At 56.7% G+C, this 11,849-nt stretch overlaps 5 protein-coding genes and 1 non-coding gene across 6 annotated transcripts; 2 read left to right on the plus strand and 4 right to left on the minus strand.

The window, feature by feature from the left end:
- Window positions 1-224: 224 nt before the first annotated feature.
- Window positions 225-3,494, plus strand: BCV69DRAFT_298228 (alpha-glucosidase II precursor; the record flags this gene model as incomplete). Its single annotated transcript, XM_025494193.1, has 2 exons — window positions 225-697; window positions 779-3,494. 2 exons carry the CDS (start codon window positions 225-227, stop codon window positions 3,492-3,494), a joined length of 3,189 nt encoding a protein of 1,062 aa, XP_025349193.1.
- A 120-nt stretch (window positions 3,495-3,614) lies between these two features.
- On the minus strand, window positions 3,615-4,341 carry BCV69DRAFT_281944 (POZ domain-containing protein). Its single transcript, XM_025492172.1, has 3 exons — window positions 4,302-4,341; window positions 4,056-4,228; window positions 3,615-3,884 (listed from the first exon to the last, which is right to left on the minus strand). The coding sequence occupies exons 1-3, from the start codon at window positions 4,308-4,310 to the stop codon at window positions 3,731-3,733; spliced, it is 336 nt and encodes a 111-aa protein (XP_025349194.1). The 5' UTR covers window positions 4,311-4,341; the 3' UTR covers window positions 3,615-3,730.
- Window positions 4,331-6,993, plus strand: BCV69DRAFT_311728 (hypothetical protein). The gene is made up of 2 exons (XM_025494879.1): window positions 4,331-6,454; window positions 6,548-6,993. Exons 1-2 carry the CDS (start codon window positions 4,362-4,364, stop codon window positions 6,585-6,587), a joined length of 2,133 nt encoding a protein of 710 aa, XP_025349195.1. The 5' UTR covers window positions 4,331-4,361; the 3' UTR covers window positions 6,588-6,993.
- On the minus strand, window positions 6,944-9,163 carry BCV69DRAFT_298231 (hypothetical protein; the record flags this gene model as incomplete). Its single annotated transcript, XM_025494194.1, has 2 exons — window positions 6,944-8,734; window positions 8,816-9,163. The coding sequence occupies 2 exons, from the start codon at window positions 9,161-9,163 to the stop codon at window positions 6,944-6,946; spliced, it is 2,139 nt and encodes a 712-aa protein (XP_025349196.1).
- Window positions 9,164-9,370: 207 nt separating this feature from the next.
- Window positions 9,371-11,046, minus strand: BCV69DRAFT_289913 (hypothetical protein). Its single transcript, XM_025493686.1, has 4 exons — window positions 10,849-11,046; window positions 10,750-10,754; window positions 9,956-10,661; window positions 9,371-9,870 (listed from the first exon to the last, which is right to left on the minus strand). The coding sequence occupies exons 1-4, from the start codon at window positions 10,864-10,866 to the stop codon at window positions 9,580-9,582; spliced, it is 1,020 nt and encodes a 339-aa protein (XP_025349197.1). The 5' UTR covers window positions 10,867-11,046; the 3' UTR covers window positions 9,371-9,579.
- Window positions 11,047-11,196: 150 nt separating this feature from the next.
- BCV69DRAFT_t15 lies at window positions 11,197-11,284 on the minus strand. Its single transcript has one exon. It is a non-coding gene; the product is annotated as a tRNA-Ala (tRNA).
- Window positions 11,285-11,849: the final 565 nt, after the last annotated feature.

An 11,849-nucleotide genomic window follows, 5' to 3' on the forward strand; every position in this document is an offset into this window, starting at 1 on the left:
TCTGTGTCTGTCTGCCTGTCGGTCGTCGGGTGGCTGAAATCTGAGCTGGCACGCGGCGAGAGGGTCTGTGCAGAAACGCGGTCAAGCCAAGTGCATTGAGGGAAGAAATGCTTCGAGTTCATTGCCGAGCGACAAAGTGCTCTGCTCTGCTCGGCACCATCTCACCATCTCATCATCTCATCTCAGAGGTCAGGACAGATCGTCAATCCTATCCCTCTCTCATCATGATGGTCTCTTCGACGCTGCTGCGGCTGCTCCTTCCTGTCTCTCTCCTCCTCACCTCTCTCCTCCTCTTCACCTCGCCGACCCAAGCGGTGCGCTATCACGACTTCAAGAAATGCGCAGACTCGTCCTTCTGCCGTCGTCTACGTCGTCTCTCCAGCTACACCTCGAGTGTCAAGAACTTTTCCTCTCCCTACTCTCTCCCTTCTTCCTCCTCTCCTCCGACTTTCGACGTTCAGAAGGCTACATTGAGCTCCCCGATTAAGAGCGCCCTCTACCCGGATGTGCAGTTTGAGATCAGCTTCACCTTCCATCGCGATGGAACTGCAAGGGTGAGAATGGACCAGGTGGGAGAGAAGTTCGGAGGGTGGAAGAGGTATGACGAAGCGGGAAAGTGGGCGTATGAGAGGGAGCCAGTAATTGCAGGTAAAGGGGAGGTGGACGTGCAGCACAAGGATCGAGAGACGGTTGCTACGTGAGTGCAGGGCGGTGGAAGATGGCTGCGAAGTGTACACAAGATCTCACCTTGCGGTTTCGATTCGCTTTCACTTTTCAGTTTCGGTCCTCAAGGGTCTCACTCTGTCAAGATTGAGTACGAACCATTCAAGGCCACCTTCTACCGCGCTGGCGAGCCCCAGGTCATTCTCAATGAGCGAGGTCTGCTGCACATGGAGCACTTCCGACCCAAGCCTGTCAAGTCAGAAGGCGATCAAGATGACAAAGACAGTGACAAGTCTGCTTCAGATGAGAAGCCCGCTCTGGTCTTCCAGAAGCGAGGAGCTTCTGCCTCGCAAGCGCAGCAGTGGGCTGGTTTTGAGGAGCACGACAGCGGCGAGTGGGAAGAAATGTGGGACAAGAAGCCCGACTCGAAGCCAAAGGGACCCGAAGCACTGTCCTTGGACATTTCCTTCCCTGGCAAACAATTCCTCTTTGGTATTCCAGAACATGCCTCGCCGCTCAATCTTCGCAGCACAAAGGGGCATAAGGAAGGCGACTTCACCGATCCTTACCGTCTGATGAACACGGACGTGTTCGAGTACGATGCAGACAGCGCAATGTCTCTGTATGGAAGCGTGCCGATCATGCATGCACAGTCATCAAGCAGTGCCGTGTCAGCCTTCTTCCTCAGTGCAGCCGAGACTTGGATCGACATTGAGCGCACCAGGACTGGTAGCCAGACTCACTGGATCGCGGAGTCGGGCATTCTCGATTTGCTAATTATGCTAGACGATACGCCTGCGAAGAATATCCAGAAGTTCACTGAGCTGGTCGGAAGGTCGACTGCTCCTCAGACCTTTGCGCTTGGGTATCACCAATGTCGATGGAACTACATGAGCGATTCGGATGTGCTCAATGTCCAGTCTCGCTTCGACGAGGAGGACATCCCGATGGACGTCATGTGGCTCGACATCGAGTACTCAAAGGACCACATGTACGGAGTCTGGGATGAGTTGAACTTTGCCAATCCGGAGAAGATGGTGCAGGGATTGGATGACCGGGGCAGGAAGCTGGTCATCATCATCGATCCTCACTTGAAGCGCACAGACTCCTACTGGCTCTATTCTGAGGCAAAGTCAAATGAGGTGCTTGTCAAGTCTCCCGGTGGGAACGGAGAATATGAAGGTTGGTGTTGGAGCGGTAGTGCTAGCTGGCTTGACATGTTCAATCCTCTGGCCACGACCTGGTGGAAAAAGCAGTACACGCTAGACTCAAAGGGCAAGAGCCCCATTAGAGCCAATGCGCGGAACGTTCATATCTGGAACGATATGAATGAGCCTGCCATCTTCAACGGACCCGAGGTCACGTCTCCCAAGGACGTCAAGCACCACGGAGGCTGGGAGCACCGCGATATCCACAACATCAATGGTGTACTCTTCCACGCTGCTACGCACGAAGCGCTCAGAGCCCGAGAAGGCAGCGGTCTGAAGCTGGAGCGAAGGCCGTTTGTGCTGAGTCGAGCTTGGTGGGTGGGTACCCAGCGCTTTGGAGCCATCTGGACCGGCGACAATCTCGGCACCTGGGAACACCTCGCCGTCAGTGTCCCCATGATCCTCGCCAACAACATTGCCGGCATGAGCTTCTGCGGAGCCGACATCGGCGGTTTCTTTGGCGATCCTTCGCCCGAGATGCTCACACGATGGTACCAAGCGGGTATCTTTGAGCCTTTCTTCCGAGCTCACGCACACATCGACACGAAGCGTCGCGAACCTTTCCTACTCGAAGAGCCCTTCAAGAGCTGGGTGCGAGAGCTGATTAGATGGAGGTACAAGATGCTTCCAATTTGGACCACTGCCTTCCGTGAGGCGTCCGACGAAGGTAGTGGCTTGCCGGTACTGCGACCTCAATTCCTCATGTTCCCCAATGATCAAGCGGGATTGGACATTGATGACCAGTACTACATTGGTGACTCTGGACTGCTGGTCAAGCCGGCTGTCAAGGAAGGTGTGGACCACGTGAGCATCTACCTCTCGGATGCCAATCGACCTTACTACAACTTCTTCACTGGCGAAGTGTACAGGGGAGCGCACTCTCCCAGCAAGGACAATCGAGTGCCTGTAGAGGCACCTCTCGGCGACCAAGCGCCACTTCTTCAGCGAGGTGGATCGATTCTCCCTCTGAGGGAGCGGGTGAGGCGAGCCGCCGAGTTAGGCTGGCGCGATCCAGTCACCCTGATCATCGCCCTAGACGACGAAGCCGACTCTCCCGAGGGTGTCAGGGCCAGCGGCACTCTCTACCTCGACGATGGACAGACGTACCACTACAAGGAGGGAGCCTTTGTCTGGCGAAGATTTACGTTCGAGACGAAGCGTGGTGGAAAACGCCATGTAATCAAGTCACGAGATGAGACTATGCTGCGCGCCAGTGAAGGCACTGCTGCTGCCTCTTCGTCTTCCCCTTCATCTTCAACGGCCGTAGGCTTCAGCCCACCGTACGACCCCAGCAACGAATTCGCCGAAGCGATTCGCGAGGTCCGCATCGAGAAGATTATCGTCCTAGGTCTAGAGGAGCGCAAGGCCGGGTACGAAGTTCGCGTCAAGGGGGATCTGCTCCTGAGTAGCAGCACAGGAAGTAGTGTGAGCAGTAGTAGCAGTAGTGGAGAGGATGTTTTGAGTACTACCTGGACTGCTGGAGAGGCGGCGGGAGCTGGAGCTGGACGGAAGAAGTCAAAAGGTGGAGCCACGCCGAGCAAGGCTAGTAGGCTGGTGATCAAGGATCCTAGGGCGCTGGTGAGGGGTGACTGGGAGGTGGAGATCATTGGGAGGGACGAGTAGAGGATTGGGTAAAAGAAACTTGAGCTGCAAAGGCAGAGGCAGGGCTTGATATCCGTATCCTTTAGAACGCTATTGCGACCCGGTACTAAATCGTAGCCTATCAATTAATCAGCGCTTTTGTGTCCGTCCGTCTGTATGCATACATTTCATGAGCTTCCCATCTATTTATCTCCCTTGACCTCCCTCCAGACAAGTTATATACAACAACACCGTCCCCTCTTTCTTTCTACCTCTCATCAAACATCCAAGAAATCCGCCGTCATCAAAAGCTCCAGGGCCAGCTCAGGTGGGATTTGCTTTTCGAAATCCGGAACGCGCGTACCTTCGGAGGCACCGGAGAATTTGTGAGCCCATTCTAGGTACTCGACGACTTTTTCCAGGACGGGGGAGCTGAGTGAGTAGGCAGTAGGGGGATGGGGAGGGAAGGGGAGTGAGTTGGATTTGTTTGGAGTTGGTTGCCACCCTTGACCTTGCTATAGTTTCTTCCCCCACCATCCCTCTCCGTATCCCGACCTTTCCTCCTCCTTGCTCGCTCTCTCCCTCTCACTCAAGCCCACTCACCGAATCTGTAAATTGACGGTGTTCGTCTCACTCTCTACAAAAGTCCCCTGCAACGTCGACTTTATAGTCCCTGAGCGTAAGGCGGCGGCGCGTGAGATTTTGAAAGAGTCGCCTTCTTCGGAGATGAGAGTGATTTGGTCCGGGTCGCTCTTGCTGCTGCTGCTGGTGGATTTCTGTGGAGCAGGAGGTAAGTGCTGTCAGATTTCGTCTTGCTTGTAGTCGGTAGGAGGATGAGGATTGACTTACGGATGCCATGTCTGTATGTATTGAGGTTACGAGGTTCGAGGTGGTGGTGGTCGTGGTCAGATGGACCGAGGATCAAAGCCAAGGTGGGCGGGGCAATTCAGTCTAGATTTCCATCTGCAAGACGGAAAGGCGGCGAGGAATCGATTCTCCACACGCGACCCTCTTTCCGTCCTTACCAACCAAGCACACCTCAGCAGCTACAGACGTTGTCCTGGAAAGCTCTCACTGGTACAAGGTACGAGGACCTCGAAGACTCTGTATCAGTCAGCAGCCATGCCGACGGCAAGAGCCAAGAGCGCCGCTAAGAGGGGAACAGCTGCCAAGGTCGCCCCCGCAGAGCCGGCCAGCTCCTCGCCTGCCAATGCCGGCACTCGCACCTCATCGCGTACTAGACGAGCGCCACTGGCCTTTGAGGAACTCAATACGAGGACAGCTTCGAGCAGCTCATCTACAGCCAAGAGCTCAATCGGCAAGCCAGCTACATCTACAAGTACCACGCCCACCTCTAGAGCTGCTGCCAAGAAGGTCGCGACTGTACCACCACCACCTATCGCCGAAGACCAAGAGAACGATCCCTTGCCTGCCTCACGTCGACGCGCCTTGCCTCAACGCCAGCAGCGCCAGCAGCGCCAGCCGAGCGTCGACTCCCTTGCCGAGTTCGAGGCTTCCTACATCGATGACTCTCGCGTCTCGACGGCAGCTATACCCGCCGATAGCTCCTTGATCCAGACCAAAGACGCGCCTGCCCACTCGACGCCTATTGCTTCCCCTGCCCTTGCTCCTGCTCATGCTCATTCTCTTGCGGCCAAGGGCAAGGAAGGACCGCAAGCGACGAAGAAAAGCCGTTTCCAGTCTTTGCTCGATGAGGAGATGCTCAGCGATGCCGAGGGTCAGCTCGGGCCTGCAAAACCCTCCGGAAGCGAAGATAGCGAAGAGGCCAAGACTCGACGGCAGCTTACCGAGAACAAGCTCGAGCGGGTGAGGTCGTTTGTCGGTAATAGCGGACAGCATCGAGGATCTGCTTCTAGCTTGGCACCTCCACCCATTGAGGAGTATCAGGAGCCTTCCGAGGGGAGGAGAAGCAAGACGACGGGCACTTCGGAAGGAGATCAAGAGGATGAATTCGGCTTCTACACTGTACTCAAGAAGAGCGCGGCGAACAAGGCCAAGCAACGCAGAGAGGTGTTGCCGGGTCCATCTCAGGAGCGAGTACACTTCGATGACGAGAGGAAGCCCGCTTCGGCTCACGAGGAGCAGCAGGACGAAATCAGCTCCCTCGCCTCCTTCCACCCCGCTCAGCCAGCCTCGCAGGTCTCTTCTCTCATAGACCAAGATTCGCTGCAAGCGTTGCTTCGCTCGTCCCCATCTGATCTGGCTCGACCCTCTGCCGACAAGGACGAGATTGTATTCTCGGACGACGATGCCTCGATGGATACCGACGACTACCTCTATGCTCCGAAAGTTCCGCGAGGCGATAAGAAGAAGCCGACCAAGAAGCCTCGTCGCCCAAACCCCAGAAAGGGACCGAAGGTGCCTGATGCTCAGGAGGGAAGTGCAGCCGGAGTCAAGGGCAAGGGGCAGGGAAAGAGTGGAGGAGTCTCGGTTGCGGCGGTGGCGACCAGCACAGGCAAGACATCCTCAAAGAAGAAGCAAGCAGAGCAGGTTCCTCCCTCTGAGGAAGAAGAAGAAGAGGAACACGGAGGGAGTGCGCTCTCTCCCTCGTCCACTCCCGAAGTCACGACCACTGGCAAGCGCAGTCGCAAAAGTGCGCAGAACTCCAAGAGCGTGCCTGTTCCCATCACCGCCGCTCCTGCTATTACTGCTGGTACTGCTGGCGCTGGTAGCACGTCCGCTGCTAGACCTTTCGCGACCAGCAAGGCGGGCAATGTCGCCCTCGCCAAGACGGCGAAGGGCAAAGATCAGGCCCAGTCTAAGCCTAAGGCAAAGGCAGTGGCCAGCAAAGTGGCAAGCTCTTCCACCTCTGCCTCTGCCTCTGCGCGCTCGAAGATCGGAGGAGGGCAGAAGATGAAGGCTCGTGGCGCCAAGAGGCCTCAAAATGAAGACGAGGAGAACCAAGACAACGACGACGGCGATGATCAGGACGCGCCTCTGGAGATCAAGGGGAGGGAGAAGCGCTTGAAGATGTATGATGAGTGAGTACTGCTTGGCTGCTGGTCGTGCAGGAGGTAGAAGAGGGAGATGTTCTGACCTTGCTTCGCCTCTGCTCCTCCTGTCTTTCGTTGCAGGCTCGACGACTATGCCCTTGGAGAAGAGTGGGTCATCTGAGAGTTGCACGCTTCACGCTCCCCGGACTCGACACAGACACGGACATGCGTCCCTATATACCCAAATTACGCGACTCGTACCTCGTAGCTTTCGTGACTCGATTTGATCTCTCGTGGTCTCAATTTTGAGAAAGATTTGCTCTATTGTACAATTACTCCTCCGTCTCATACCAGCTCGCTCCGATTCTCTCCGGCTCGATTCCACTCGCCTCGTCTTATCATTCAATTGGACTTCATCTGTCTTTTCCGCCCTTACCCGTCCTCTGTCCCTCGTCTCTCGTCTTGTCGTCCGAGTCTGACCCATCTGACAAAGTCTCCACTTTCGCTCCTCAGTCGCTCACTCACTCGCTCACTCACTCACTCATCTAAATCACTCCCCATGAGCTCCTCCAACTCACGCTCCTCCTCGGCCGTCATTCCACTCCCAGTTGCGCCGGAGCCGCTCTTCCTCCCGGGCTGAGAAGCAGGACCGCTCCCATTGACCTTGTTGCTGCCAGCGCTCCCACCGGCACTTCCACTTCCACTGCCATCAGCACCTGCATGAGCAGCACCGGGAAGGGCGTCCGCCCCCTTCTCGATCAGAGTGCGCTCGGCGATGCTCTGCGGCTCTAGCAAGTGGGCGAGGGGCCAGCGACGGATTGAGCCGTCTAGGCTGGCTGAGATGATGTGCCATTCTGCCTTCTCCTTGCCTGCGCTCTGCTCCTCTTGAGAAACAGAGGGGATGGGGGAGGGAGTAGCTTGGGCTCCTTCCTCTTCGTGATTTGGGCCGAGGTCGAGCTTGGAGAGGGAGACTGTGCCTCTATCAGAAGCGGGTAGAAGCGATCCATACCAAAGCAGGAGCTTCTCGACTTCGTGCCAGTGACCTTCCTGTCGTCTGAGTAGCTTTGCGGGGCTGCTGCGCTGCACTTGACCGTCGAGGGATCGCTGCCGAGCTTCGTCTCCTGTCTCTTCCTCTTCCTCGTCTTCAGCGTCCTCTGCATCTGCATCTTCTCCCCCCAGGCCCGCAACCTTCCACACTCGTATATCCTCATCCGCACTCCCGCTCACCACGACGCTCTTTGGCAGAGCAGCGCTACCAAAGCCCGCCTCCGACGCCGCAGCCACAGCGAGTGGGAGTACACTCTTGACATAGTCTGGGTGTCTGATGGCCAGGATGGGTGCCAGAGGGGGCTGAGAGCCGAGGGCTGCTCCGACTTTAGAGACGCGTGAGAGGGTCGTAGAAGATGTGGTGGAGGAGGACGAGGATCCGTTCAGAGGGAGCCTCTTTGATGTCGATGGTCTAGAGGAGGTTTTTGAGGAGCGCGTATCCCGCTCAAAGGGCACAAAAAGCTGGACGCTCTTGTCGTTGCTTGCTACCCACACTTGCGCTCTCACCAGAGCACCGGCTGTTGTGACTGGCCTGTGAGTGCCATCCTCATCGTCGTCGTCATCGTCGACTTCTTCACGCTGGACGTTCCAGCCTACATGAATGTCCGAAACGGCCGTCTCGGGCCCGCGAAGCTCTCGCTGGATGACGAGGCGGGCGCGAGGAGGGAGAGAAGAGCTGCCGGTGCTCCTGCTAGTGCTGGCGGTGTCGCCGTTGGAGGTCTTGCCAGCATGCTCGCCCAAGTCGAGAGAGAGCTGGAAGATGCGCCCCATCGAGTCGGCAGAGTAGATGGTCGTACTCATAGGTAGATCGCCTGAAGTAGTGGCGGAGGTTGAGCTGCCAATTGTTGGAGGAGGCGGGAGCGATGTGATGCAGGTAATCCCCCTCGTGTGCTCTCCAAAGCTGCCAGCCGATCGAGGTACAGGTGCTTCTACCCCCTGGCTACCCTGTGTGCCCTGCGCCCAAGCGATCAGCGGTCTCAAGTCCCAGATACGAATGACCTTCTCGCTTCCCCCACTTAGCAGCACCCCCTGCTCAGGCAGTACCTCCAGTGCCTTGATAAAGTCCGTCGAAGCAGCCGCGATGGTCAGCAGCGGTTTCAGACGTCGCGGGCTTGCAGGGATCTTGTCCGAGGGGGAGAGCGGGACGATGAGATGGATATGAATGACCTTGTCCCATCCCGAGGAGAAGAGGAGCGACTGACCAACAGTGGGGAGGGGGAGGAGGGCCAGAGCGGATACAGGCGCTTTGTGTGCTAGCACTACATCTGTCGTCTTGCCAGTCTGGAAACGAGAAAGAAGGGGAGGAGTGGACATGAGAGCTGCTCATATCTCTCATCCTCGTTATTGCACGCCCTCACTTACACTCAAGTCCACCCTTCTCACGATCCCTCCACTCTCAGCAGTCCACATCCCTCTTCCACTAGCTCCACCCGCTGCAGGCACCTCGAGTAGCGCGTCCAACACCTTCTCCCGCCCTCCATCAGCGCCCGATCCTCCCAGCGCAAGCTCAGCTACATCGTCCTGCTTAGTACCGAGAAAGATTGGGTGGCCGAGGGAGGCATATGAAGCGGAGCCGGAAGTGGGAGGTGAAGCGACAGAGGGGAAGGAGGAAGAGGGCACACAAAGCCGCGCTGCTTTAGCTGCTCTCCTCCTGCCGAGCTCGATTTGATCGTCGGCTTGGAACAGAAAGGAAGGATGAGGAGCGTTCATCCTGACGACAAGTCAAGAGGAGGAGGAGGAGGATCTTCAGGATGATGTGCGAGGTGTCAGAGGAGGAATCGGAGAAGCGCTGCGAGGAGGAGTGGCAGGAAGATCTGATCCTCTGCATGTCACATCGCGACCGGGCCATGCGGGTCCCACGTGGCGCGCCAAAGTGTTGGTCTCCTGTACTCTGACACAAAAGGAGAGAGGGAGATGGTACGGATGTATGGAAATGTATATGAGTTCTATCGATGAAGTTGAAAATCACATCGGACAGACGTAGCTGCATCCTCTTTCAGGAGCTTGTATCCCCAGTGCAGAAGTCTAGCTGTACGGTTCTGGCTTCTCAGCCTCACACCATCTCTGTTCCACTTCGCCCATCTATCCGCCTCAAAATCACCGTCTTGTCGCGACTAGCCCGGGCTTCAGATCATGCTGCCCAGACCTAGCCTCCTGAGTCCGTTGAGGTAGAACTCGTCCAAGGCACTCTTTGCGCTCTCTTCCTCTCCCTCGGGCACGCCAGTCAGGTTGATCTTCAGAAGCGTGCTTTCGTCCTGCTGAACAAAGTTGAGCTTGAGAGTACCATGGTGGTCTGCGGGCTGCCAAGTAGGTGGTCGCCATGACATCACCAGCTCAGAGGGAGATGTAGCAGAAACGACTTTGCCGGTGACGTTGCCATTGAAGAGGCTGAAAGCGTGGTCAGGGAGGGGAACAAACTGTAGAAAGCAGGGAGATTCAGGGAAGCACGAGGTCAACGAGGCTTCCTTTTTTGCAATCATCGCCTGCTACCCTTCTGCTCACCTGCGCTGGGGCCCGTGTCCACATGGGTATCCTTGCCTGGTTGGTCATGAGGTCCCAGAGGTCTGCCTGACTGCACGCATTTCTGCTTTCCAGCTCGATAGTCTCCTTGGAGACGGTCACTCCACTCTTGGTGGTGGTTGGCTTCGATGCAGAGCTCGATGTAGCTGCCGGCTTGGCAGAAGGAGCAGCAGCAGTAGCAGCAGCAGGCGTGGAAGCTCCACTGCCCCCACTAGCAGACTCTTCGTGGCCGAGATCCCTGGCGTGGGTATCAATCAGCGTGGCCCGGAACTTCTCTAGAACAGGCAGGACCTTTTTTACCAAATCGCTCTTGACTGCCTTGTAGATCTCCTGCTTCTTCGCAGCGTCTCCCTCTCCGACATCGCTGTCTAGGGTGCTCTCCCAGGTGTACTCGTCTCCCTGATCCTCCACCTCGTGCGACACTTCGGGGAAGCGCAGCTTGCCCTGTGCGATCTTCGTCGAGCTAGAAGGTTCAGTTGCTACCCATACGAAGGACAAGTCGACGTCGTAGATGGTGATGAGCTTCCCTTTGCGGTTGCCGAGCTCAACGTCGCCCTCGAAGGAGTCGAGACGAGAGATGGACAGCTCTTGGCCGGAAGGCAAGGACGTGGTGGCATCCGGCTGCGAGACGAGGCGGTCGATGAAGTATTGCTTCGACCAGGCATTGCAACCCTTGGTCTTCCAGTGGCTGTGAGGCGAGCGAGGGGGAGCGGGGGTTTGCAAGGGTCAGAAAGGACTGCAATGGTGGCTTCCCGGGCGTAGAGGTAGCTACTGACTAGTGCTGCAAGCAAGTAAAGACCGTAGGCAAAGCGGTAGGGGCGGAGTGTTAGCAGATGTCCTTTCACTGAAGTACTGCTACTATTCGAGTCGCTCACCTTGTTCCAGGTAGACATGACTGAAGAGGATCTGGCGAAGTGTGGGGTAGGGAGGGAGGAGCGCGGCAGGAAGCGGGGAGTACCACAAGGAAGAATCGAGCGGAAGGCCGTGCACGAGAAGCTTCGCTGCGCGGATCCGTTCCGGCCGCCTACCACGCAAGCGATCCGCCAAAGCTACGCAGGGCAGGCGGTCAGGAGGTTGGTGCAAGGTACACATAGAGCATGATAGCCGTGCTAGGAGATGAGTGAAGCCAATTTATAAGCTCTCGGACGATTTGAGACAACGTAGGCATAAGACCATGTCTCTGCGAACAAAAGATCAGCGCCCTGCCAAGACGCAAAAAGATATGGACGAGCGGCGATTTGAACGCCGGGCCTCATGCAGCGGTGAACACTGTATTGCTAAGCAAGCGCTCTACCCCTGAGCTACACGCCCGATTACCAGCTAGTGGTGAGACACTGCCCCGACTGTCAGTACAGATACTTTCGAGCAATCCACACCACTCATGCGCACATTCGTCACTTGCCTCGAGCCCGTCGACCCCTCTCACCCCATATCGACGTTCAAGGCTGCACCCGCCTCTCAAGCAGCGATGGGCACTGGGGAGGCATGACCTCACGGCAAACCAAGGTGTGCTTGGGGTCCGCAGAGCAGAGCCTACGCTACACGTTCAAGGAAGGAACAGAGATCATGATCCTTTGATACTACCTCGCTGAACGGGCGCAAGTGTGTGCCTGAACAACACGAAATCGTCACGGGCTCGAACCCCACTGGCAGACCAAGTACCGCCTCTGATGTGTGTGAGAGAGAACCTGAGGTCTTTGCGCACTGTCACACGTTGCTGATTCCAAAGTCATGGATCGTCTGCGCGTTCTTCGGACCTCTCAATCGCACCAGTGCGACACTCTGGCTGCCACACAGATATGACAACTGCCACCTAGCATCGATGACAGGGGGGCAGAAAGCATCACCCCCAGACTCACAGACCGAGCAGAACATC

This window comes from Pseudomicrostroma glucosiphilum (genome assembly GCF_003144135.1).
Source record: "Pseudomicrostroma glucosiphilum strain MCA 4718 unplaced genomic scaffold BCV69scaffold_4, whole genome shotgun sequence".
In the NCBI taxonomy this organism is placed as follows: Eukaryota; Fungi; Basidiomycota; class Exobasidiomycetes; order Microstromatales; family Microstromataceae; genus Microstroma; species Microstroma glucosiphilum.

Excerpts from the sequence above, each read along its gene's own strand:
- BCV69DRAFT_281944 (XM_025492172.1), bottom strand. Across the intron at positions 3,885-4,055 it reads ACCGTCAATTTACAGATTCG|CTCCCCCGTCCTGGAAAAAG; the intron begins GTGAGTGGGCTT and ends CTACTCACTCAG.
- BCV69DRAFT_311728 (XM_025494879.1), top strand. The coding sequence starts at position 4,362 with ATGGACCGAGGATCAAAGCCAAGGTGGGCGGGGCAATTCAGTCTAGAT. Across the intron at positions 6,455-6,547 it reads CGCTTGAAGATGTATGATGA|GCTCGACGACTATGCCCTTG; the intron begins GTGAGTACTGCT and ends CTTTCGTTGCAG.
- BCV69DRAFT_289913 (XM_025493686.1), bottom strand. Across the intron at positions 9,871-9,955 it reads GGACACGGGCCCCAGCGCAG|TTTGTTCCCCTCCCTGACCA; the intron begins GTGAGCAGAAGG and ends TGCTTTCTACAG.